We start from the raw sequence: 22,866 nt of genomic DNA on the forward strand, positions 1-22,866 counted from the left end.
ATACAGTAGGAAAATAAAGAGATGTGCCTATCAAACAGAATAAATTAGTCATAAATATCACGTTGGCAACTAAGTGCTGGGAAAACTCAACGTCGTTGCTGCTTTCACAAGCTACTGGCCAGATCTGGGGCCTTCAAATGAACCGTGGGGTTCACCTAAGTTTGGAAGCTGCCCAGTCCCCACGCGGAGTGACTCGGTGCCGGGGCGGCCAGGAAACGGAAGCAGCTTTTGGTGCCCGCTTTTTTTTCCGGTCAATATCCACAGCGCTCAGGTAGGAGCCGGAGCCCCAACGTGATGGGAGAATGGGGAGGAGGGGAAACAGCTGAGGTGAGGGGAGGGTCCCTCTCAAAGGCCCTCATTGTGAAACCTACTCACCCCCTGGTCAAATCAGATGAAACTCGTCACTGTGGCAGGGAAGGGCGGAGGGGACCGTGCCGCAGAGCGGGTGGCAGAATGGCCGGTCTTAGGGGGGAACCTGAGCAAGTGCTCTGGCTGCCTGCGGGAGAGGGCCAGGGGAAGCAGGTGAACCGCCAAGGAGTCTGGCAGGTTCTCCATCCAGAACCAGCCAGTGTGGGGAGTTCTCAAGTTCTCCCCTGCTGGAGGGGAGCCCCGGGGTCCCCCTGCTCCGGAAGCTGCTGGGCCGCGCCTGCACCCAGTAGGTTCTGTCCTGAGGGGCTTGCAGTGGAGACCGGGACCAATTCTCTCGTGAGTCATTTCCACTGCCAGTCAGAGCTGACCACCTGCACCATTCTCCTGGCTGTCCCTGCCGGAGGTTCGGGTGGAATCTGCAGAGAACCTCAGCCTGGCTTCAGAACGTCCCCAAAGATAATGAGTTTCCCCGTCAGTGGCGGTATTCAAGTAGAACTGAACTGCATGGAAAGGAAAGCAATGACCAAATTCAGGGCAGGGAGCTGGGATAGCACCTGGGAGGGGGAGGGGGAGGGGGAGGCGGTGAAGGACTTACAAATTTACGACCATACAAGTCTATCCCCTAGAAACGGGCACAGCCAATGTCAAACTGTCTATGTACAAGTTCTACATGTTTCTTCCTAGAGCTAAATAGAACATGGGCCCAGGGCGTCCTTGTAGGCGCACGGCCAAGGCCACTCTGCAAGCACCGCAGGCCGCGGCTCCTGGCCTGGGAGGAGGCGGGAGCCTCGCTTATTTCTGAAAGCTGGGACTTTTCACCAGCCTCAGGTTGTTGGCAATCCCAAAAGGGTCCATGCTGTCTGTTTCCAGGGGCGAAGAGAACGCGTCCGGCTCCAAGGGGCGCTCTCGGTGCACGGGCTCCGCGGGGCTGCTGGGCAGCATGGGCAGGAAGTGGGACAGCGGCAGGAAGCCCCGGGCCTTGAACAGCTGCCTCTGCCGGGCACTGCTCAGCGAGACGGGCAGCTGGTGCTTCTGGGACCGGTACACGTTGTAGCCGTCGGGGCGGATCTCCTCCTCGAAAGCACAGTCCTCGGGCACGAACTGAGGCTGCGGAGAAAACAGACAACCGTGAGCTCCGGGGGGCACCTTCCCGCTCTCCATCGGTCCTGTGTGTGCGTGTGGTTAAAGGATATCAAGTAGGACATGAATTACAAAGGTACTTCAAGTGCCTATTTTTACATAGAGGTTTACGCTTATTGCATTTCAATATACATTTGTAGCATTTTTATCGTTTCATTTCATTTTATTTATTTTTTTAATTGCAGTTGGCATACAGTATATTCGTTCTCGGGTGTACAACAGTGATTTATCTTTTACATAACTTACAAAGTGACCTAGCATTCCCCTGGCACCATAATTACAATATTACTGACTATATTCCCTATGCTGTACCGTAACATTTATAACGTTATGTATAGGTTAAATACATTAAGTGTATATACTAAGTAGGTGTACTTTATATAGATTTACATCTATACTTTTTATACCTTGATAATTTACAACCTGCAAACACGCACACACTTCGGGTAGATTTCACGACTACTCAACATCTGTCTATACTTTGCATTGATCCCTTACATTGTCCACGCAATGTCACTTTATAAACTTAGTCTTGTTCTGAGCAATAACATCCATAACATCGGAGGCATGATACCTCTTTACAGTAAATATATCTAAGTATTGGCATTAAAAACTCCCTCGCAGTCCACTGGCACTTTGGGAAACACTGCTGAACTGTTACTCAGTCTTTTCATGAAGAATCACACATAATCTGACCTGGGACCCAGATTAAAGACTAGTCCCCATTTAGACCCAAATCACTGAGAGGTAGGTCCTCAGGCCTTTTAGCCTGGTGCCCCTGTGAGAACCATCAGCCCCCTCCAGTTCCATCCAGGCAGCCTGCCAGGATCATCAAGATAAAGAAACCCCCCTTCCCCCCTCCCCCCCAGGCCTAGGAAAGCGCCTGCACCCAGCAGGGGGGTGTGGGGGGGTGGCCGGAAATGAGCGGGGGAGGAAGAAAACCAGGGCAGGTCCCAGACCATTCATAGTTGATTGAGGAGGTGTCAGCGAGCAAGTTCCGTCTCCAACTCCAACCAGTGTCATTACCCCTTGGGGACCCAGAGGACTGCCCACGGCTGGGAGCCAGGAGGGCTGGGCAGTAAACAACCCCAGGAGGCACGCAGTCTCATTCCTGCCCAAGCCTACAAAGGTCGTTGAACTGCAGGTGGGTGATCGCTGTGTTGATAAGGCCCTGATAAGGCCCGCAGCTCACAGCTCGGGCACGGGGATAAAGCCACCAGACAGCAGGAGGGGTAAATACAAATAGATACATAAACAAGGGAAGTAAAACCAAGTGATGGACTATTTTACTTCGGGAGAAGTTAGCGTCTCATTCTCTTTTCCAGACAAATGAAAAGATTCCAAGTTTCCAGGAGAATGTGGAATATCTCCCCCCCCCCCCCCAATCCTCATTTTTTGCTAAACTATGCCCATGGGATCAAGAGGCAGGCTGGATTTTAGGTGGACCCCAACCCCCTACCCCCTTTTGGATTAGGAGAATGGTAAGTTAGACCCATCAGCTCCAGCAGGCCCTCCTGCCATTCTTTGTCCTGCACCCCCCCCCCCAATAAGTAATAGGCACAATAACTCGATAACTGCAGTTGCAACTAAGGGTTTGAGCGGCTTTGGGTGTCAGCTTTCAGCAGGCGCTCATCTCCTCTCTTGGCCTCCATTCCTGTCCTTTCACTCAGGACTCGGCCATAAAACCCGACACAGAGCCGCGGATAAATGGAATGAACAACCCTCAAAGCCACAGCACAATTTTGGGGAACTGAAAAGATTAGTGCTGCGAGGGTGGGGGGTGGGTTGGGGGTGGGAGGGCGGAGAGGCCCTCCCTGAGGCGCAGGATCCACCCCTGAGCCCCAGGATCCACCCCTGAGCCCCCAGTGGAGCCCCTGGCCCACACACTGACTCCTCCGGGCGGCGGGGGGAGGGGGGCTCCCTTTGAACTCTCCGTCTTTGTTCCGGGCACTTCCTGCCTGGAGAACTCGGTGGGTAGCTGGGCCATCCCACCCCTAAAGGCATCTGCTGCACAGGTGAGCTGGACACCAGGATGGGCACCAGGGAGAGAACGCATGGAGTATTATTCTGATGGGCCTGCAAAAGGTTTTTCTTGTAGATAAAAATTAATTTAAAAATACCTCCAATCCTGAATGCCACTTTCCCCTGAGTTGTTTGAGGAGTGACCTTTTGAAAAAGACCGGAATTGTGGATACACCCTCTTTCTTCTTCTTTCTTTTTTAAATACTGCGGGGAGGGGAGCCGATTGGAGGACCACCCAAGAGCAAGCCCAGCCTGAAAAGGCCCGAGGTGGGTTTTCCTGTTTCACATCCGACAGCTAAGTAACGGGTTCCCTCCATCCGACTGGGCCGGCCTCTGACTCAACTGTAAGCGTAAAGGCGGCTTTGACCCATTCTCCCGCCACTGGGGGCCACTGGCCGGGGCCCTAAACTTCCGCAGAAAGACGTCGGGCGTTAACTTAATCCGGCCCTGGCAGCCAGCCTTCCCCTCGGAGCTCCCAGCCCCGCGAGCGGGAGGAAGCCGGCGGACCCTGGATCGGATCCAGCGCCCCTCCCCCGCCCTGCAGGCCCCGGCCCCAGGGCCTCCCGCCTGTTGGCGACACCTACCAGCCCTAGCATCCTGCCGTCGCCTTCCATGCAGAGGTACAGGGCGCTGTGCACGCCCTTGATGGCCACTTTCCGCAAGGCGACTGCCCTGATCTCCACCAAACCTGATGCGAGAGAAGCAAAGAGCTGCAGCCGGGGCCGCGGGACCCACGATATGTGGACGTGGTTGGTGCCCGTACCCTGCCCCGATCTCCCCCATCTCCTAACGCTGTTGGGGGCCCAGGGAGGGAGTGGGACGCCGAGGTGCCAAGTCCTGGGATTCCCACGAGTGAAGGGTCTGTAGGAGCCAAAGGGGGGGGGGGTCAGGGGAGAGTAACCCATGGGTGTGGTAGGTCCACAGAGCCGTGCCCCCTCCCCCAGTCCTCACGCTGTCGGGGGACCCAGGGAGGGTACAGAACGAGGATGTGCTAAAACCTGGTGTTGCCGGGAGTGGGGAGCCCGCGGGCGTAGATGGAGGCGAAGCAAGGAGGGGACCCTGGGCAGGAGGGGGACCCGGCGGGCACTCACTGTGCGCGCTCTGGCCCCGCGCGCAGTCCACTGCGCCGTCCACGCGGATGCGCAGGAAGCAGCTGGATGGGCCGTGGGGGCCGGAGGTGTACAGGTGGCGCAGGCGGATGGACTCCCCCCAGCCGTAGTGCACGTGCGGCCCAGCGTCCGAAAGACCCAGGGGCCCCCCGGCTGAGGCCAGCCAGAGGCTGGCCAAGACCAGGGCTCGGGCCACAACGCGTCGGCTCCACGCGCTTTGCATGGCACTTCTCTCAGGTTCCGGGGCGCAGTTCCTGGCAGCTGGGGGGTGCGGGAGTCTGGGCCGCAGCTGGGACGCCCTGCGGGGCTGTGCGTGAGGAGGCAGGGTGTCCGCGGGGCACTTCTGCCAGCCGTGCACTCTGCGGGCGCTGTTCCGAGGGCGCAGCGGCTCCAGGCGAGCGGCCTTATATAGCGCGTCTTACCCTCTCGGCGGGTGGGTGCCCCTGACACCCGAGCATTTCTTATCAGGATTGCATCAGGCCCCCGCCCCCCAACACACCCACTCACACCACGCCTCCAGTTCCAGCCCCCTCCCCGGGCCCTACCCAGTGATCCCGCCCAGGTCGCCGGGTCTGGGAGCGGAGGAGGCCCCAATTCTGTGCTCAGAGGAGCTCCTCCCCGCGGCTCGGTGGCGGGGTGGGCAGCCAGGTCGCTCTTGACTGGGCGAGTTTGAGGGGGCCCCGCCTCCGGCTGCGGCTCCCCAGAGAATGCGCTCGTCGGGGGCGCTAGCTGGGGCGGGGGCAGGGACGCCGGGACTAGAGATTGGGGGAGGGGGGACACTGAGCTTTGCATCCCTCACCCCCTATCCGGAGAAACGTTGCCTCGGCTTTAGGGCCCTCCCCCCTTAAAAGCCCCATTCGCTCCCTCCCTCGACGGTGCCGACCCTCCCACCCCGATGGAAAGCCGCGCGATGGCATTTCTCCTGCAGCGCGGACCCTCTCACATTCTCCCAGCCTGTGTTCTCGAGATCCTGCCCCTCCTCCACCCCGGGCCCCTTGACTTGATGACCATAAATTGTACCCCGACGGGGGGGCGGGGCCGGGCTCGAACCCCGCCCCCGGAGCACAATAGGGCGTCGCGCGGGCGCCGCTAGATGGCGCATCAGCCCGGGTTTCGGCTCTGCCTGCCGCGCTCGCGGTCGTTGTGCAGGGGCCTCTGGGGCTCGGTGGGCTTGCAAGCTCAGATTTAGAAACTGACTTACCGCTCAGGCCCGGGCGCTGGGAGAAAGGGGGCCCCTCTGTTTCTGTCGTTGGTGCCGTCCTTGGGTCCCTGAGCGCAGCGCGGATGGAGAGGTCGGGGAGCCCCTTACCGGGTGCGGAGGGGCAGCGGAGCCACGCGCACGCTGCCGGGGTGGGGCCGGCACCAGGTGGGGAAATCGGGGCCACCCAGTGAAGCGGCTCATGCAAGCCAGAGGCCTTCTCTCAGGATGCTCTGAGAATGCAGACAACCTCCAGGGAATGGCATGCCCTGGCGCAAAGAGGGGTCCTCCCCGGGGGCTGTGGCTCAACACGGATTCTTTCTCATTTTTCCTCCAGCCCTTCTCCACCCCCAACTCCTGGGTGTGGGGCGCTGGAGGCTGGTTTGGGGGAAGAGCTACACTCGCTCGGCGCAAAGGCGAGGGGAGGGCAAACGGCGGGGACTCCGGAAAGGAACCCAGTGCCAGGCCTAATGAATTTCAATGAGCGAAGGCCACGTTCACACCCCAGCCGGCGACTGGCGTTAATGACGGAGCACGCCGGAAGTGTCACCAGCAAAGTCTTTACAAAAGAAGACATCATCTCCAAGGCGTTCTGGAGCGGGGACCCCCACGCCGGGTGTCTCGGTTCAGAAAGCCTCAGCTTCTGTTAAATCTAATTACTTCCCCCCTGTGGCTTTAAATCGAAGGCGGCTCCTATTAAAGTTAATTACCCTCCCCTGCAGCTTTCGTTTTTAAAGATCTTGGATAAACGCGGGGCCTGGGGAGGATGTCAAGGTCTGCACGGGGGACGTGCCCCTGTGGGGCTGGGGGAGGTGGGGGACGCCGGCCTCTGGCTCCACCCCCACCTGCGGCCCCTCCCCCGCGGTGGTGGGAAAAGAGTGCCCCCCCCCCCCCCGGCCTGATCTGGGAGCTCAGGAGGACGGCAGAGGAGGCAGCCTCCTGTTCTGTTACAAGCACTTTACGGGTGTTTACGGGCTTAACCCTCCACAAGTCCCCTCCATGACACCTTGTCCCCCCCCATTGAACAGATGGGAGCCTTAGAGAAGTGGGGGAGTGGCCCCAGGATGCACACCACCTTAAGTGGTGGACCTGTTATTTGAACTCAGGCGGATGCGCTTGTAAATCCAGGCCATGCGGCATCTGGGGGAGGCCTTGTGGGCTCCCGTGGGCTCTGGGGTCAGGCCCTGTGCCGCACAGACCCACCCCCTGGGCAGGTCATGGACCTGCTGGGCCCGTGGCCTCCTCGTGCCTGCGTTCAGCCTTGTGCTGTGGTCATATGGAGGAGTGGACATGAGGTGCCCGGAGTGTGGTTCACGGAGAGTGATGGCTGTCCCCGGAAGCTCTGTCTGGAGTGCCCGGCATCTCACAGTCACAGCAGTGCTCAGAGTTGCAGTGGTTCTCAACCTTCTGGCCCTTTAAATACAGTTCCTCATGTTGTGACCCAACCATAAAATTATTTTCGTTGCTACTTCATAACTGTGATGTTGCTACTGTTATGAATCGTCATGTAAATATCTGATATGCAGGATGGTCTTTGGCGACCCCTGTGAAAGGGTCGTTCGACCGCCAAAGGGGTCGCGACCCACAGGTTGAGAACCGCTGGTTTAGAGGCTCAGTCCATGCTACGTGTGAGGAAACGGAGGCCGAGGCACCAGCAAGGGTTTGCATCCCTGTGGACTGACTGCACCGGGGAGCCTGGACAGGCTTGTTGGTGCCCCTGATCCATGTGGTTGAAGTCAAGAAGGGCAGAGACAAGGCAGGGCTAGCCAGCAGGGGGCGCTGCGGCTCAGGCTGTCCAGGTGAGAGCTGCCAAGTTGAAGGTGAGGGCCAGTTTCCCAAGCCGCTCAAAGCACACAGCCCCCTGCGGCCCCCAGGGTGCTGGGTTGGGCTGGGTTTTCTCTTTCCAGGCTGCACTTGATTTGGTCCTGGTGGCTGAGCCAGCTGACTCACCTGGTGAGATTTCATTCACTGAGTGGAGTGGGCGAGGCCAGCCAGGTCCTGGTCATCCCAGCTGCCCCGTTCAGACCAGGCGCGGCCCCAGCTCTCAGGCACAGGTGGCCAGAAGGGCTGGGCTTGGTGGCTTTGTTCTGGATTTGATGTTCGCTGGGCTCTTTCTAATGGCCCTGAACCCTTTACTTGGGGCCGCCCTCCTTCAACCAACCTTGTCGGGGTTGCTCCTAGGGATGGTGGCAAATGAGGCTGTCATTGTTTCTAGCCCCCGTCCCTGCGGTGAAGAAAACCTTGTTCAGCTTCATTTCCAGTCTTGGCATTAGGGAAATAATTGCTTTTCTTTTCACTTTATGGTTAGACATTTGCATCACAGTGTCAAACGCGCCTTCTTAAGCACTTCCCCACACCCCTCCCCAGCCCCCTGCCCCACCCATGGTTGAGAAGTGCTTTGTAACTGCAGGAGCCCCTGGGTGCCGGTGAAAGTCTTCATCAGAAAAAGGAGAACTGCCATAGCGAACTGGGACAGCAAGGGCTGTGGAGTCTTGGGGGAGGGGACACGCTGCCCACTGGCCTGGACACCCATAGGGGCTGTGGCAGAGTGGGAAAGGGGGCGATTCCTCTGAGCCTCCATTTCCTTATTTGTAAAACAGCAAAAAAGGTAGCTAATTCTCAGGGTTAACGTGAGAATTAGAAAAGGTTATCAATGGAAAGGCCAAACTTTGTCTTAAACAGATCACATCTCCTTTCTCTTTTTTTTAAAAAAATTGTTTTTTAGAAAGGGAGAGGAAGGGAGAGGGAGAGAGAGAAACATTGATGTGAGAGGGAACATGGATCGGCTGCCTCCTGTACGCCCCCTACCAGGGATCGAGCCCAGGACCTGGGCATGCGCCCTGACCAACCAGCAACCTTTCAGTGCACAGGACGACACTCAGTGTGTCCTCGTGCAGACCTTGACATCCTCCTCAGGCCCGCATTTATCCAAGGTTGAGAGCCACACCGGCCAGGGTAAGAGATCAATTATACAGGGCCCACCTGGCATACTGAGATGTCTAGCAGAGGAGTAGCTATTGCTATTCATTTAAAGGCCGTCTTTGCCACACTTTTTATTTTTTTGCTGTATAAAGTTTTATTGTTTCATTTGGTCCAATGCATGGGAGAGGGCTCTAGGGTGGTTAAAAGAATGGCTAGTAGTTTCGGGAAGAGGCTCAGGTAAAAGCCAGAGACACCAGGGGATGCAGAGGGGCCCCTCAAAGGCCTCTGGGCTCCAAAGGCTCCTGGTTGTTGTGCTCGAGGGGGAGCCTTTCCAAGAGATACTCGCCCAGCCCAGCCCGCGGATGTGAGTCAGGTGTCGCCCATCTTCTTGATCAGTTTCACCTCCTCACCCAGGAAGTGGTTCTCCAGGAAGTCGCAGAGATGAGGGTCTGCACGGGTAGAACCGGGGCCTGCAGCTCCCAAAGGGCCTGGCTCAGGTTCTCCAAGGCCAGGGCGGCTTCCGTGGTGTCCTGAGTTTTGCCCACTCATCCTGGGAAGGTTTCTGCACGTCCTGGAAGAGCATGCCGCCGCCACGCTTGGTTTGCAACTTTAAGATTTGCTCAGCGCCCTCGCGCTTCTTCTCCGCCATCTTGTGGCAGGAGTGGCCCACGCCCTCCAGAGCCACATCCTTGCGGTCGAAATAGTAGCCCAGAGAGAGGTGGGTGTAGGAGGCGCGCAGATGCAGGTCGGCCAGGCGGTTGACGGCAGCCTCCACCTCGGTGGAATAACTGGGACGAATTTGGGAGCTCCTGGTTGTTCGGCAATAGGAGTTAAGGTAGAAACAAAACAAAACGGTGTGTTGGCTGGTCCCAGAGGTGGTTCTGAAGGTGGTGACTGGATGAGACTGGAGAGTGGTCTAAGGCTGGAAGGCGGGGTTTCCCTGGCTCTGTTCCGTCCAAACACTGTTGAAGCCAGAGACAGATCGGGACCTCTGAGTGCACTGCCTTATTTTTATTTTTTTTAAGATGAATGGCAGCTCTAGAGAAAGACACCTCTAATGTATGGTGACAGAAAGCTGATGGGTGGTGGCTGAGGCTGGGGATGGGGTTGGGAATCTTGAAAGGCCCAAAGGGCGCTCTCTGGGGACAGGGGGATGCTCCGTATTTTGTTTGGGGTGATGAGTAAACAGGCCCTGACATTTGTCCAAACTCATTGAGGGGTACCGTTAACATCAGGGTGAATTGTATTTCCAATCACACCTCAATAAAGTTGATTTTGGGCATTGTCATTGCAACAGTGGTACTGTTTCAAGGGTAGAAAATTGGAAAAACCCAGAGAAGCAGAACAAAAACAATGGTAAAACCTGGAATATCATGGCCACATTATGAGCCAGTTTCTGTTTAGGTAGATTTCTTTTCAGGTTTTAAAAAAGTATTTATATATCTTAAAAAAATAAAGACATTTAAATTATACTGCCCTCCCCACAGAGCTGTACACGTTTTCCATGGCACGAGATGCTCTCCGAAGGCACATTTGACACCAGCAGATTTGAGTGGGGATCTAGGGTAGGCAGTCTGCCCCCTAGTGCAGGGCACTTAGGAGTGTCCCCTCCCACATCACACCCGGAAGATTCCCAGGGAGACGCCTCTCACACCTGTCCACTCTCACACCTGTCCACTCTCACACCTGTCCAGTCTCAATCTGTCCACTCTCTCACCAGTCCACTCTCTTGCCTGTCCACTCTCTCGCCTGTCCACTCTCACGCCTGTCCACTCTCACCTGTCCACTCTCTCACCTGTCCGCTCTCACACCTGTCCGCTCTCTCACCTGTCCACTCTCACACCTGTCCACTCTCACACCTGTCCGCTCTCTCACCTGTCCACTCTCACACCTGTCCACTCTCACACCTGTCCGCTCTCACACCTGTCCACTCTCTCACCTGTCCACTCTCACGCCTGTCCACTCTCTCGCCTGTCCACTCTCACACCTGTCCACTCTCACACCTGTCCACTCTCTCGCCTGTCCACTCTCACGCCTGTCCACTCTCTCGCCTGTCCACTCTCTCGCCTGTCCACTCTCAGAGCAGGAATCTCTGGCCCCCATGGTCTCTTCCCCAGGTGGGTCCGGTCCACATGCTGGCCCGGGACAGGATGTGCACTTTTCTCCTGAATTCAGGAAAGCTACCCTGTTTCCGCGTATTCTACGGCCTGCTGGACTTCCTCAGACTTCTTTGGGCCAGTCGCGTGTGATCACAGGTGCCGCCAACCTGGCTGTAAAGTGAATTCTCTTTTCCGACTGATCTCCGTCATCAAAACAGCAGTGTGTTCTGATGGGAACTATTTTGACCGGCCCGTGTGGCCTCGTCAAGAAAAACAGAAAATAGCTCAATGAGAAAACATGAATGGCGCTAACAGTGACTTCGCTAAAAGCTGTAGAATTGAAATATTGAAATTGGAAGGTTCTGGAGCCCCTGGCCTGTGATCGCCCACCTCTGTCCCCACCAGAAACCTGCCCTGCCGTGGGACGTCACAGCCACAGCTGACTGTCCTTCCAACTTGATACCCAGAGCGACTTTCCTTCTCTCCAAACAACCGCCGTTGCACAGTGCACCTCCTCTTTCTGCCCTCGGGGGGCCGGAGACCGGAGGCAGGCTGGCCAGCACGGGGCTGAGCGCTTGATGTGTGCCCGGCGCTGTGCCAGGCGGGACCGCGGTGGTGATGATGATGGAAGGGGGAGGGCTGACACTTACAAGCCCTCTTCCGAGCCAAGCACTGCGTGTGTAAGCACTCTCTGCTACACATTTAATCTTCACAGCCCGTTTTAAAGATGGGGAAAGTGAGGCTCAGGAACTGCCTTGCCCAGAGTCGCAAAGCTAATCAACTGGACGGTTAGGGTTTCTCACCACCCCTGCCTCAGAGCAAGGGGGCTGGAGGTGCCTTCCAAGCACTTGATCCAGGTTTTCCGTCTAGGAAATGGGAGAGGTTGGCTGCAGAGGGTGGTGTGAGAACCGAGGGGCTCCAGCAATGGCTGGAGGCTCCCGGGGCCCCTGGGTGAGCCAGGCCAACAGGGTGTGGGCACCTCTGGAGTGTGGGTCCCATTAACCCCGACCAAGGCCTCTCACTGAGGTTAGCCTGTGACAAGGAGGGCCCTCTCTCTGAAGCCCAATCCAGAACTGCTCTAGACCATTTCCTCACCGTCTATAGGACCCAGACTGTGCTGGATCTATGAGTACACAGCTCCATTCTACAGATGGGGAGACTGAGGCACAGGGACATCAGCTGGCCCTCAGCAGAAGAGGTAGAGGGCGCTCCCAACCCCTGTTCCTCCTCTCACTCCTCCCTCTCTCCCCTTCTCTTCAACTGCCCAGGTCCCCTTTGTCCAGCGCACAGCACCTGCCCCTTCTGGCATATGTGCCCTCCCACCCCACCCTTGGGTAAGCCCCCGTTACCTAGACAGGCTGCCGTGCTGCATCACCCCGGATCTGTGGAGCCGTGCACAGCAGTCTTGTGCTGGGCCTCCGACTCACAGACCAGGAACTGATCCACAAAGCCTCTGAGGCCCAGTGTCTCCCAGGCCCTCTCCCAGGCCCCCTCCCCGAAGCACCAGCATCGAGGGTGAACCCCTCAGGGAGGGCACCGCCAGCCGGGCAGTGGCCCTGCTGGGTGGCTGGGTGCCAGGCCTAGAAACGAGCAGGGCGTGTGCACGCACCATCGCATCTACTGCCCCCAGCGGCCGTGTTTCCCAAACCAGGAAACTGAGGCTCATTGGCCAGGGAGCATCGCCAGCAGGTCAATGTCAGGCCAGGAGCACCCACGCACGCTTTCCCGCGGCCCCTGAACTGTGAAGGCGGCCCCTCCCTCCCCTTGGAAGAACCGCAGGTGGCAGCCCCCAATTTGTTCCCTGCCCATTAACAGCCCAACTCTGAGCCATATTGGGCGTCAAGGAATTAGAGCGGAGAAATGCCACCTTTTGGACGCTGACACCCTGATTCTTATTCAATGCCGCCCTCCTCCCCTGGCCCCTCCGAGTGTAAGCTGACAAACATCTGTCCTGTGAATCAAAGCGCTGCGGCTGGACCCGCCAGGGCTGACGGGTCTCTGAGAATTGCATGGAGCCCCTGGGAGAAGGCACCATGGGAGCTGCCCAAGCATTTGAAGAGTGAAAAAGCCCCCTTGGCCACGACAAAGTGGCCCAGGCAGCCTCAGGCGGGCGGGCGCCGGGCAGGAGGCGCCCCATCCCAGAGGGCAGGTCCTCTGACCCTAAGGAAGTGCGGGAAGGGTCCTGTCTAGGGAGCGGGGCTCAACCCCGGGGTGGGGAGGGGAGGGAACAGACGCCAGAAGAGCCTTTATCTGTGTGTTCACTTACTCTGTGTGCTTCCCCTGCACACGACTCACGGGGCAGGGACCTTGCCCCCCTGAACACCCCTGTTTCTCCAGCACATGGCACCGTGCTCAGTGGACACACCGTAGAGGCTCAGAAAATACTGGTGGCAGGAATGAAGTGTGTGTGGGGGCGCGGGGCGGGGAGGGGGGGGCGGGAATGATGAGGAAGGAGACAGGGAAGCTTGGCTGAGCTCCAGGCTAGCCCAGCGTCCCCAAGGACCTGGGGGTAAACGGCTTTGTGTGTCCCCAGCCCGGCTCTCCCTCCTGCCATGGAGAGAGTTGAAGAAGCAGTGAGTGAGGCCAAGACTCCCATTTCCACTGCGGAGCAGACGGCCCCTCGTCATGGGTCTGTTCTGAGCAGCTATGTCCGGTAGCCCCACACCGGAACGGGCAGTGTCCTTCGGCCAGGGCATGACTGAAGGAGCCGGAGCACATTCACACCGTGGAATATTAGACAGCAGAGAAAAGTGGGTGACCAGGAGGCTCACACATCGACCGAACAAATTCCACGACCGTAAGGAAGGGAGAAAGGGCGAGACGCAGAGAGAGGCTTAGCAGCATTCTTCAGGAGCCACAGGCAGGCAGAGCCAGTCAGAACGGTGGTTCCGCTGGGAGAGGCCGCGGGTCCCGGGCCGGAGGTCTGTCTGCCGCCGGGCTGTGGGGCCCGCGGGTCTTTGCTGTAAAATCATTGGTGAGACTGCGCTCTTTTCCACAGAGGGAGGAGGCCCGCACTCCCGGGGAGGCTCCACCCAGCGGCAGGCTTGTCTCTGGAAGGTGAGATCCTGTGTAATTTCCACTTTCATGTTAATCAAATCATAACCATTCACGGAGCACTCGACATCTGTCATCTAACTGAATGCTCACAACAGTTTTGAAAAGCAGTTTTTATCACCCCCTTCCCACCCCTGAGGAGCCTGAACAAAACTCCAGGCAGGAGGAAGGAGCCGGTGTGGCCTGTGGCCCCGCTGGCTGGGGCTCCAGGTGGCAGGACCTGGGCGTCCCTGCCTGCCCCCACCTGGGTGCCAAATGGTGGGCCACCAGGGCTTCAGCGGTCCCTGGGGGGCCTGCTCCCATCCTTGGTGCTATAAGCAGGTTGTAAAGCACTTTGGGGCCAATTGGTACCAGGGCAGGGAATTGCACCCTCGAGATGGTTCGTGACCCCATAAATTGCCCCAGGTGAGAGGCAGCTGGGAGGCCGGGAACAATGGTGGCCAGTTCACTGGGGGCTGCAACTCTGAGAGGTGTAGCATTCCACAGGGATGGCTGCTCCCGCTTGGCTCTGGGAGGGCCCTGAGGTGCTGCAGGACTGAGAGCTGTGGCCCGGAACCGCCAGGGTGGGCCCTTCCTGGGTGCTCGAGCCAGCTCCTGAGGCCGCAGCAAAGGGGGTTAGATTCACACATCAGAGCCCACATCAAGCACCTGCCCTCCCAGGTGCGGGGAGCCAGCAGGAGCATTTTGTTGTTGTTGTTGTGGAGGTAACGGAGCAGGCACCGCTGACACCTGCCCTGCCGGCCTGTTGAGTGGACAGAAACACGGGGCGCTGTTCGACACCTGGGTGCACCGCGTGCTGGCCGTCCTGCTGGCTCAGGCGTAGAGGGAACCTTGCCAGCTCGTGTTCTGAGGGGGAAACTGAGGCCCAGAGAGCCAGCCTGGCTCCCCCAAGGCTGTATCCACGCTGTGGCTGAGCGGGGCTTGGAACCCAAGGCCCCCTCCTCCACCACAGCCGGCAGCAATGGAAGCAAAGCACCCCTGGCCCTGCTCCGTGGTGGGGGGCTTTAGCAGCACCCCTTGTTCTGGGCGCCACCCGCCTGGCTCTACGAGGCAGACCTGCCCGGCCTAGTGCTCGAGTGTTCACTCGCGTGTGCGCGCTCCTCACTTTCATCAGATCCTCAGCGGGGCCTGTGACCTCACACAGCACTGTGAGAGCGATGGCGGCTGGCAGCTCCCTGAGCCACGCGGCCTCTCCAGCCGCCGTGTCGCCGGCCTAGGGGTGGGGAGAGAACTCTCCCACCTGGAGAGAGAGCACGGCAGAGCTGGGGGCACTGGGGCTGCCCTCGTGTTTCAGACAAGGAGGCTGAGGCGTGGAGGGGTTGGCAAACGTGTCCAGGTCTAAGTAGCTGGGGAGAGGCGGCTCCTGCCAGCCAAGCCTCACGCCCGTGGCAGAGGGCGCCGTGGCCATGGTGGGGCACGTGCATAGATGGGAAACGGTACCCAGCAGGCTGCTGGCCACGTGGGAAGTTCTGGAAGCTGCAGGCTCCTGCGGGCCCCCTGCACGTTGCATCGCACACCCTGACGACCCCGCTGTCAGTACGGGGGTCTCGGGTCTGACCGCCAGGGGCCTGTTTAAGAGCCGAAGGTCAGAGGTTGCCCAGGCACCCGTGCCAGGCCAGAGGGCTGACCTTAATGTGACCAACTCGAAGGACCCTGGGACCCAACGAGAGGCTTCAGACCCCTGGCTGCCATCCGAAATGCTGCTTGGGGGTTGATCCTAATCGCCCCTAATTTAGGGGCCAAATGGCCAATTAAGGGACCGTTTGAGAGTCAGAGAAGCAGAGGATGAGCCGGAGAGACAGATGAAGCAGAGCCGAAGTGCTGCGTCAGAGCTGGTCACGGGCTCAGCTGGGGCCACGCGGACCCTCCTGCACACATCGGGGTCCCGGGGGCAGGAGCCCCGTGTGCTGACCCATCTGCCCTCACCTGGCACCGGGCTGTGCACAGTGTGTGCACTGGTGCCTCCTGAGTGAGTGAGTGAGTGAGTGAGTGAATGAAAGCAGGGGAGAGGTAGGCTTGGTTGTAGAGGGAGGAGACCTGCCCCAGCTCTGCCACTCTAGCTGTGTGACTTTGTCTCAGGTGACCAACTATCGGGGGGCAGAGGGGTCCCCAGGACAGAGGACTTCCACCTCTAAGACCAGGGTGAGTTAGTCGCCCTATTTGTGACACAACCATTGAGGTTCATTGCTCTCCTGTCACCATCCAGGGATCAGAGCCCAGACCAGGGCTGGGCCTGAGTGTTCTGGAAACATCTACATCCACACAGAGAGGAACACCCTCAGCCCATCCCTATCCATAGAGAGGACCCCTCAGTCGACACTTGAACCACAGCACGGCCAGGAAAACACGGCTGGGACTTGGCCCAGGGTCCACCCCCCCAACCGCCCCCGCCCCCGCCCCCATCACTGCCTGTGATCAGCCTGTGTCCCAAGCACTTGGGGATAGGGTGGACCCTTCAGCCCTACTGACCCCCGAGGTCTTATCCTTTGCTCTGTGCTTGAATTTGTTTTGGCTGAAAGTCATTTGTTTTCTAGGCTAATTCAGTTATCCCCTGGGGGGCTTCCTCCCTGCCCCCCCCCAAGGCCACTCACCATTACCATCAATTACCATAAAGACCCTCTTCAAAGGGCAGGTCTCCCACCCCCACCCCCACCCCCCAGGCCGTGTCCGTTAGGGCAGGCCTGAGCCCCTGCAGGCAGCAGTAAACTTTCTAGGGTAAATGAAGGCTGGAGTGTCAGACACCTGTGACAGGAGGGGGGGGGGGGGGCGGGAGAGGGGGGGGCTGAGAGGGACTGGTGGCCTCTGTGGCTCTCCGGGTGAGATGCCTGCTAATTGGAGCCCGGGTGTGTCTTCTGAATCTTCTTAGCAGCAGTAATTTGTGCCCACTTCACAGATAAGGAAACAGAGGAGGTTCGGAGAAGTGAGAGGACCTGGCCAGGTCACCTGAGAGGGAATGGACGCTACCTGGTCTTGGAGCAGGGTCTGGGTACCCCTGACTCCACCACGAGACCATGAGAATGTGCCAGGTGTGTGCCCGGCGATGTTAGCCTCGGCGTCGTCCAGGGACTCGGGCTTATGGCTTGCTGGCCGGATCTGACAGCCCAAGCATCTCCCTATCTTCTCAGCTCCAAAGGGAATGGGGAGCAGAGTGTGAGAAGAGGCTGTGAAGTGTGAGTGTGTGTGTGTGTGTGTGTGTGTGTGGTGGGGGGGAATGGGAGGTTGACCAGAAGTGTCAGAAGCAGGGCCACCGCCCAGGCAGGTCATCTGAGTGCTGGGAGGAGCCCTGACTTCAGTGGAAGACAGGGGGTGTCTGGGCCCCGCCCATGGGTCCCCACCCTCTCCAAGCTCCGGGGCAGGGGACCAGTGGATCCTCTGAGACGTTCTCCGGAGAGTGACACCCTGGCCTTGGTGCCCACTGAACTCTGAACAAACATCAAAGCCCATAGGGAAAGGGAAGAGAAAGGAAAGCTGGGCCTCTCCCCGGGCCCGGAGTCCACCCTCCACTGCGGCCGGGACTGCTCGGGTGGGGCCGGGAAGAAGAATGAGCACTTTCATAGATTCCCTGGCGGCTGCAAGCACAGGGCCGGAATGCACAAGACGATGACCTTTTGCAGGAGAAATTCTCCCTTCTCGCCGCCCAGGGTTCTGCTGCTTTCCCGGGCCTTTTCCAGGGGTTTCCCTGGAGCCACTTCCTTTTCCTCCGTTAGAATGTCTGGGGAGGAGAGGCCTCTGTTTGGGGACTCCTGGCCTGGGGCACATGCTGGGGGCCCTCTCAGGTCTCCCTCCTTGGAGGTGAACCTCGCGCACCCAGGCGCAGCATCCAGGGGCAGGGCAGCGTCCAGGGGCAGCGCTCACGGGGATCAGGCTGGTGTAGTTGAACAGTGGGAGGGGGAGGGTGTCCAGGGCAGGACAAAATCACAGATTCTTTGATTTCTTGACCAAACTTTTGGGGTGTGCACGGGCTGGCTGACATTCCAGTGGTCTCTCATTACGTGACAAACAATTCCAAGTCCCGGGGTTCCCCCTGATTGGACAAGCTCGGGTCACGTGTCATCTCTAAACCAATCATGTGGCCAGGGGAATGGGACACCATGGTTGGCCAGGCCTGGGTCACATGGAACTCGAGTTCTGGTTGCCTATGCATCAATCCCACGTGCACACTGGCACCTGCGCACACGTTGACTGCATGCACGTGTGCATATCATGCACCCACACGGACACTCCAGTGGCGCTGCTGTCGGGCCTTCAGGCCTGCCCGGTGCCCCAGGATGTCTCAGATCTTGGGGCCCTGAGCCTGGTGCAGCTCCAATCTTTAGGCCGAGCTCCCATGAGAAGGGGTAAGCCCTCCCGGATGCCTGCTGACTAGGGCCCTGGGCCAGTAGTCCTGCAATAATGAGCTCCATGACCCTAGGCAAAGGGGAGGGAAATGCTGGCCTTGCATGGCCCTATGCGGAAGACGAGATATGGAGGAGAGTTAGACAAAATTACAGCCCAGCATCAGGAGGCTGGACTCAAAGGCAATTCTGCAGAGTGAAGCCTCTGTTAGTGTCCAGTGACCCCAAGAACATCTTGGTCTTCTTAGGCACCATGGTAGCCAGCCTCCGAGACGGTCCCCAATGACCCCATTTCCTGAGATCTGTGCCCTTGTGTTGTCTCCTTCCACATCGCAGCACATTAACCTGAGTGGCCAGCAGAATGTGGCAGGAGCGACAGTGTATGACTCTCAAGGCATGGCTGCTCCCGCCTTGTTCTCTCTCGGACCACGAGCTCTGGGAGAAGTGGGCGCCATGTTGTGAGGCCACCCAAATAGTCCCACAGAAAGGTCCACGAGCTGACAGCCAGGTGAGCAAACCACCTCGGAGGCACAGGCTCCAGCCACAGCCGAGTCTCCAGATGAGACCGCAGCCCCCGCCGATGGCTTGGCTCCCACTTCTCATGAGGCCTGGAGCCAGAAACAGCTCAGCTTCTCTCACATTCCGACGCAGAGCTCCTGTGCACTGTGAGCGGTAGACAGCCTTGGGGTAGTTTGCCCTGCAGCATAAGTAACTAATAGACACGCTTTCTATTGACTGAACACCTACTACGTGCAGAATGCTTTACATCCTGATATAGTGTCATCATCACAGACGCTCTGCAGGTGAATATAATGGTCCCCATTTCACAGATGAAGAGACTGCGGTTCAGAGAGGAGTAGTGACTTGCCAAAGGCCCACAGCCGGGCAGAGGCACGGAGCTACACTGCAAACCCAGACCTGTCAACTCGGAAATCTCTGTCCCTTAGGCTCCGCCCCTCCTTCCTCACTGCCCATCCACAGAGGCCATTGCCGATGCAGGCTTGGGTGTCTGGTGAGACATACAGTCGCACAGAGAATTTCTTAGTGTAAAAACAACCTCAATAACAATAACTTGCAGTTTTTATTCATTCCCCAGGGCTGCCCTGTCAAACTACTACAAACTTGGAGGCTTAAAAACCAGGGGTGTACTGGAGGGCAGAGCCTGAAATCAGTGTCGTGGGGCCATGCTCCCTCCAAGGGCTCTGGGGCGGGTCCTTCCTGCCTCTTCCATCTCCTGGGGCTCCAGGTGCTGCCAGGCTGTGGCCACATCCCTCCAGCCTCCATCTGCACATGGACTTACCTCTGTGTCTTCTCTCTGTCTCTTGTAAGGACACTGCCATTGGAGTTCAGGTTCATCCCAATCTAGGACATGCATTTGGGGGTTGGGGGGGAGGGGATGCTATTCAACCATCTACATATTTGTTTGCTGTATTGTTATCATAAATACCGGCACTTCCCAGCAAACCTGCAAGCTTGGTTCTAATATTAGTTGACCCTACAGTGGTGAGACGGCCTGGCTCAGGGACCTACCCCCGGTGTCCAGCCAGCAGGTGGAAGAGTCAGGCTTCTTGCCCCGGGAGCGGGACCCCACGCCCATGCACAAGATCCGGGGAACCTCTGCGCTGCCCGTCCACGCTGCGGCCAGGTGGGGGCCTGGCCTTCCCCGGAGAGGGTGCTGTAAGCTCGCACTCCAGGTGGCTGCCGGCGGCCTCTCCAGGTGGGCTCTGAGGCCATCAAAACCTGGTAATGATCGGGGAGCCTCCTTGCAGTGTTCCCTAATGGTCCATGAAAGGCACGTTGGGCCCTAATGATTACAGGGAAAGTTCAACTGGCTTCTCCTTTGAAATACACAAAGGCTGCGCAGGTAATGGGCTGAGGAGTGTTTGAAGTGGCAGTCCTCCTGGGAACATCTGGCAGGCTGCGCACCGCACTACAAACGCGCCGGGCACAGCTGGCCCTCAAAGGCGGCCCGGCCAAACTTCGGGGCCAGGCTCTGCTTTTTTCTTTGGTTTTGATTCACCCCAAACTTTGGGATGCTCACTGGTGCCTTGCTTTGGTGGGTGGGAGGGCGGGGGTGGGGGGGGGGGTGTCTTCCTTTTTGTTTTTCTCCGAGTGGAACTTCAGAGAATATTAACACCAAAGAACCAGTGTTGCCTCATTAATTCAGGATTAGTGCTGAGCCCAGCGATTACTGCGGGTTCTCACAACAGTTAAAAAAAACAACAACCCACAGTCAAGCCCAGAGAGCCACCTGATAAGGTCCCCACTGCAGGAGTTCAGGCAGTAATTGGGGGATCAGCAACCCCCATTTTTCTAATCACTCATGAATTCAACAAATGCTTATAAAGCATCTACTATGTGCCAGGTGATGGGAACAGCAAGTGCAAAGGCCCTGGGGTAGAAGAGGTTGGAGCATTGGAGAGCCAGCCTGAAAGGGCAGTGTGGCTGGAGGGTGGTGAGTGAGGGGGGGCAGGTGGGACAGGGAGCTGGTGAACACAACAGGGCTCTATTCCACCGGGGTGTGTGGAACTTGTTTTGTTGGGCACCGAAGGAGGTTTGGGGTTGGAGAATAATGTACATTTTATGCATATTACCTGTATCTGGTTTCTTTAAAAGAAAAAAATTTAATGTATTGATTGGTTTGAGAGAGAGAGAGAGAGAGAAACACTGATGTAAGAGAGACACATTGATTGGCTGCCTCCTGCACATGCCTTGACTAGGCCAGGGATTGAACCTGAAACCCACATTCATACCCTTGACCGGGAATTGAACCTGCTCTAACCATTTAGACACACCAGCCAGGGTTGTATCTGGTTTCTTAGAAGGCTTTCCCAAAAAACACCATCAGACCGGGAACTCCTAGCAGGGCCCGTGTATGACTTTTATGTGAAGCCGCAGCACCAAGACCTGGGCCTGGCACACAGTAGGGCTTCATCACTTGTCGATTTAACCAAATTAAAGTCAAGTCCACTGCAAGGGCACCAATGGGCTTGGGGTGTTCTCCAAGTTGTTTGGGGAGCAGAATGCGGCTGGTTTGGAGGAGACTCAGCCTCTCCCTGGGTGAACGCCCAGGGCTCCCTCTGAGGGGATGCAGCCACCATCCCCTCTCAGCCCAGGCAGGCAGACCTCAAGGCATGACCTCCAAGGAGGTCAGAACACTGCCCGGCATTTGGAGGGAATGGGGGCTGGTGCAAAGGACTGAAGCGGGCCTCCCACCCTCCCCTTCCCTTCCTGCATCCTCCCTCCCTCAACCAGCCTCCTGGGCTTCCCAGACCCTCACATGGGGCCTGAGCAGGCACTCAGCAATGTTAGGCCCAACAGAGGCATGAGTGAGTGAATGAATGGATGAATGAGTGAGTGAATGGATGGATGAATGAGTGAGTGAATGAATGGATGAATGAGTGAATGGATGGATGAGTGAACGAATGAATGGATGGGTGAGTGAATGAATGGATGCTATACCACTGGTCCACAGAGGAAAGTCGTTCGGCTTCCCTGGCCCTGGAATACCTTCCCCTCCCTGCTTCTTCCAAATCCCTCCTTGGCCTCTGGCTGTCCTGGGCAGGAAGGGACAGTGGCTGGGAGATGCACGGGCCAGTCGGACTGGGGAGGGGCTTCCCTGACCACCCCATCCTCACTTATTGCCCACAGGGCCTGGGAGGAGGGCCGGCTTGTGCTGACTCCCCACACCTCCCTCCCTATTCCGTGATGGGCTGGCGAGGCTTTAGAGAAATCTTGCTGCTTTCTTTCTTTTCCATCTCCAAAATGTTTTCTGGTGACAAAAGTTTGCTGTGGACATTTTATTTATTTACTAGTGGCCCAGTGCACAAAATTTGTGCACAGGTGGGGGGGTGTCCCTCAGCCCAGACTGCACCCTTTCCAATCGGGGACATCCATCTCTCAATCTGGGACCGCTGGCTCCTAACCGCTCACCTGCCTGCCTGCCTGATCGCCCCTAACTGCCTCTGCCTGCCTGCCTGATCACCCCTAACCTCTCTGCCTGCCTGCCTGATCACCCCTAACCCCTCTGCCTGCCTGCCTCATTGCCCCTAACTGCCTCTGCCTGCCTGCCTGATCGTCTCTAACTGCCTTCCCCTGCTGGCCTGATCTCGCCGCTAACTGCCTCTGCCTGCCTGATCGCCGGGGTCCGGGGTGCAGGTGAATGGGATTCCTGGCTGGCAGGCCACTGACAGCAAGCTATCCAATAGCTGATTCTGCGAGAAATGGGGCTCCCTCCTCCCTCCTGTCAGGGTCCGGTTTGAAGGCTAACCATGCCCCCAGAGTTCCACCATGCCCTGGCTGGCTGGGGCCCACAGCCCCCTCCCGCTGCAGTGTCATGGCGTCCCGGAGCCCACAGCCCCTCGGCAATCAGTGCTGGGTCACTGCGGTCCGTGGGAGCTGTGGAGGGAGGGATTGAGGTCAGCAGTTCAACCCGCTCACCAGTCCCCACCAATCCGAGCCTGCTGCGCGCACAGCCTGGCATTTGGTTGTCCATTCAGTCGTTTTGAATGTTGCGGACCCTGGCTCTTTATATATATAAATTTTTATTTTATTTTTTTCGCTTTTTTCAATGTTTTTATTGACTAAGGTATTACATATGTGTCCTTATCACCCCGTTG

General features: G+C 57.7%; 1 protein-coding gene and 1 pseudogene across 2 annotated transcripts; both read right to left on the reverse strand.

Annotated features, from left to right (window-relative positions):
- Window positions 1-1,161: 1,161 nt before the first annotated feature.
- On the reverse strand, window positions 1,162-4,863 carry FGF19 (fibroblast growth factor 19; the record flags this gene model as incomplete). The annotated part of the gene is made up of 3 exons (XM_081100388.1): window positions 1,162-1,476; window positions 4,116-4,219; window positions 4,623-4,863. 3 exons carry the CDS (start codon window positions 4,861-4,863, stop codon window positions 1,162-1,164), a joined length of 660 nt encoding a protein of 219 aa, XP_080956514.1.
- Window positions 4,864-9,035: 4,172 nt separating this feature from the next.
- Window positions 9,036-19,603, reverse strand: LOC308524742 (ferritin light chain-like; annotated as a pseudogene). Its single transcript has 2 exons — window positions 19,548-19,603; window positions 9,036-9,569 (listed from the first exon to the last, which is right to left on the reverse strand). The product of its transcript is annotated as a ferritin light chain-like (transcript).
- Between the last annotated feature and the right edge of the window lie 3,263 nt (window positions 19,604-22,866).

This window comes from Myotis nattereri, assembly GCF_964212035.1.
Source record: "Myotis nattereri genome assembly, chromosome: 9".
Lineage (NCBI taxonomy): Eukaryota > Metazoa > Chordata > Mammalia > Chiroptera > Vespertilionidae > Myotis > Myotis nattereri.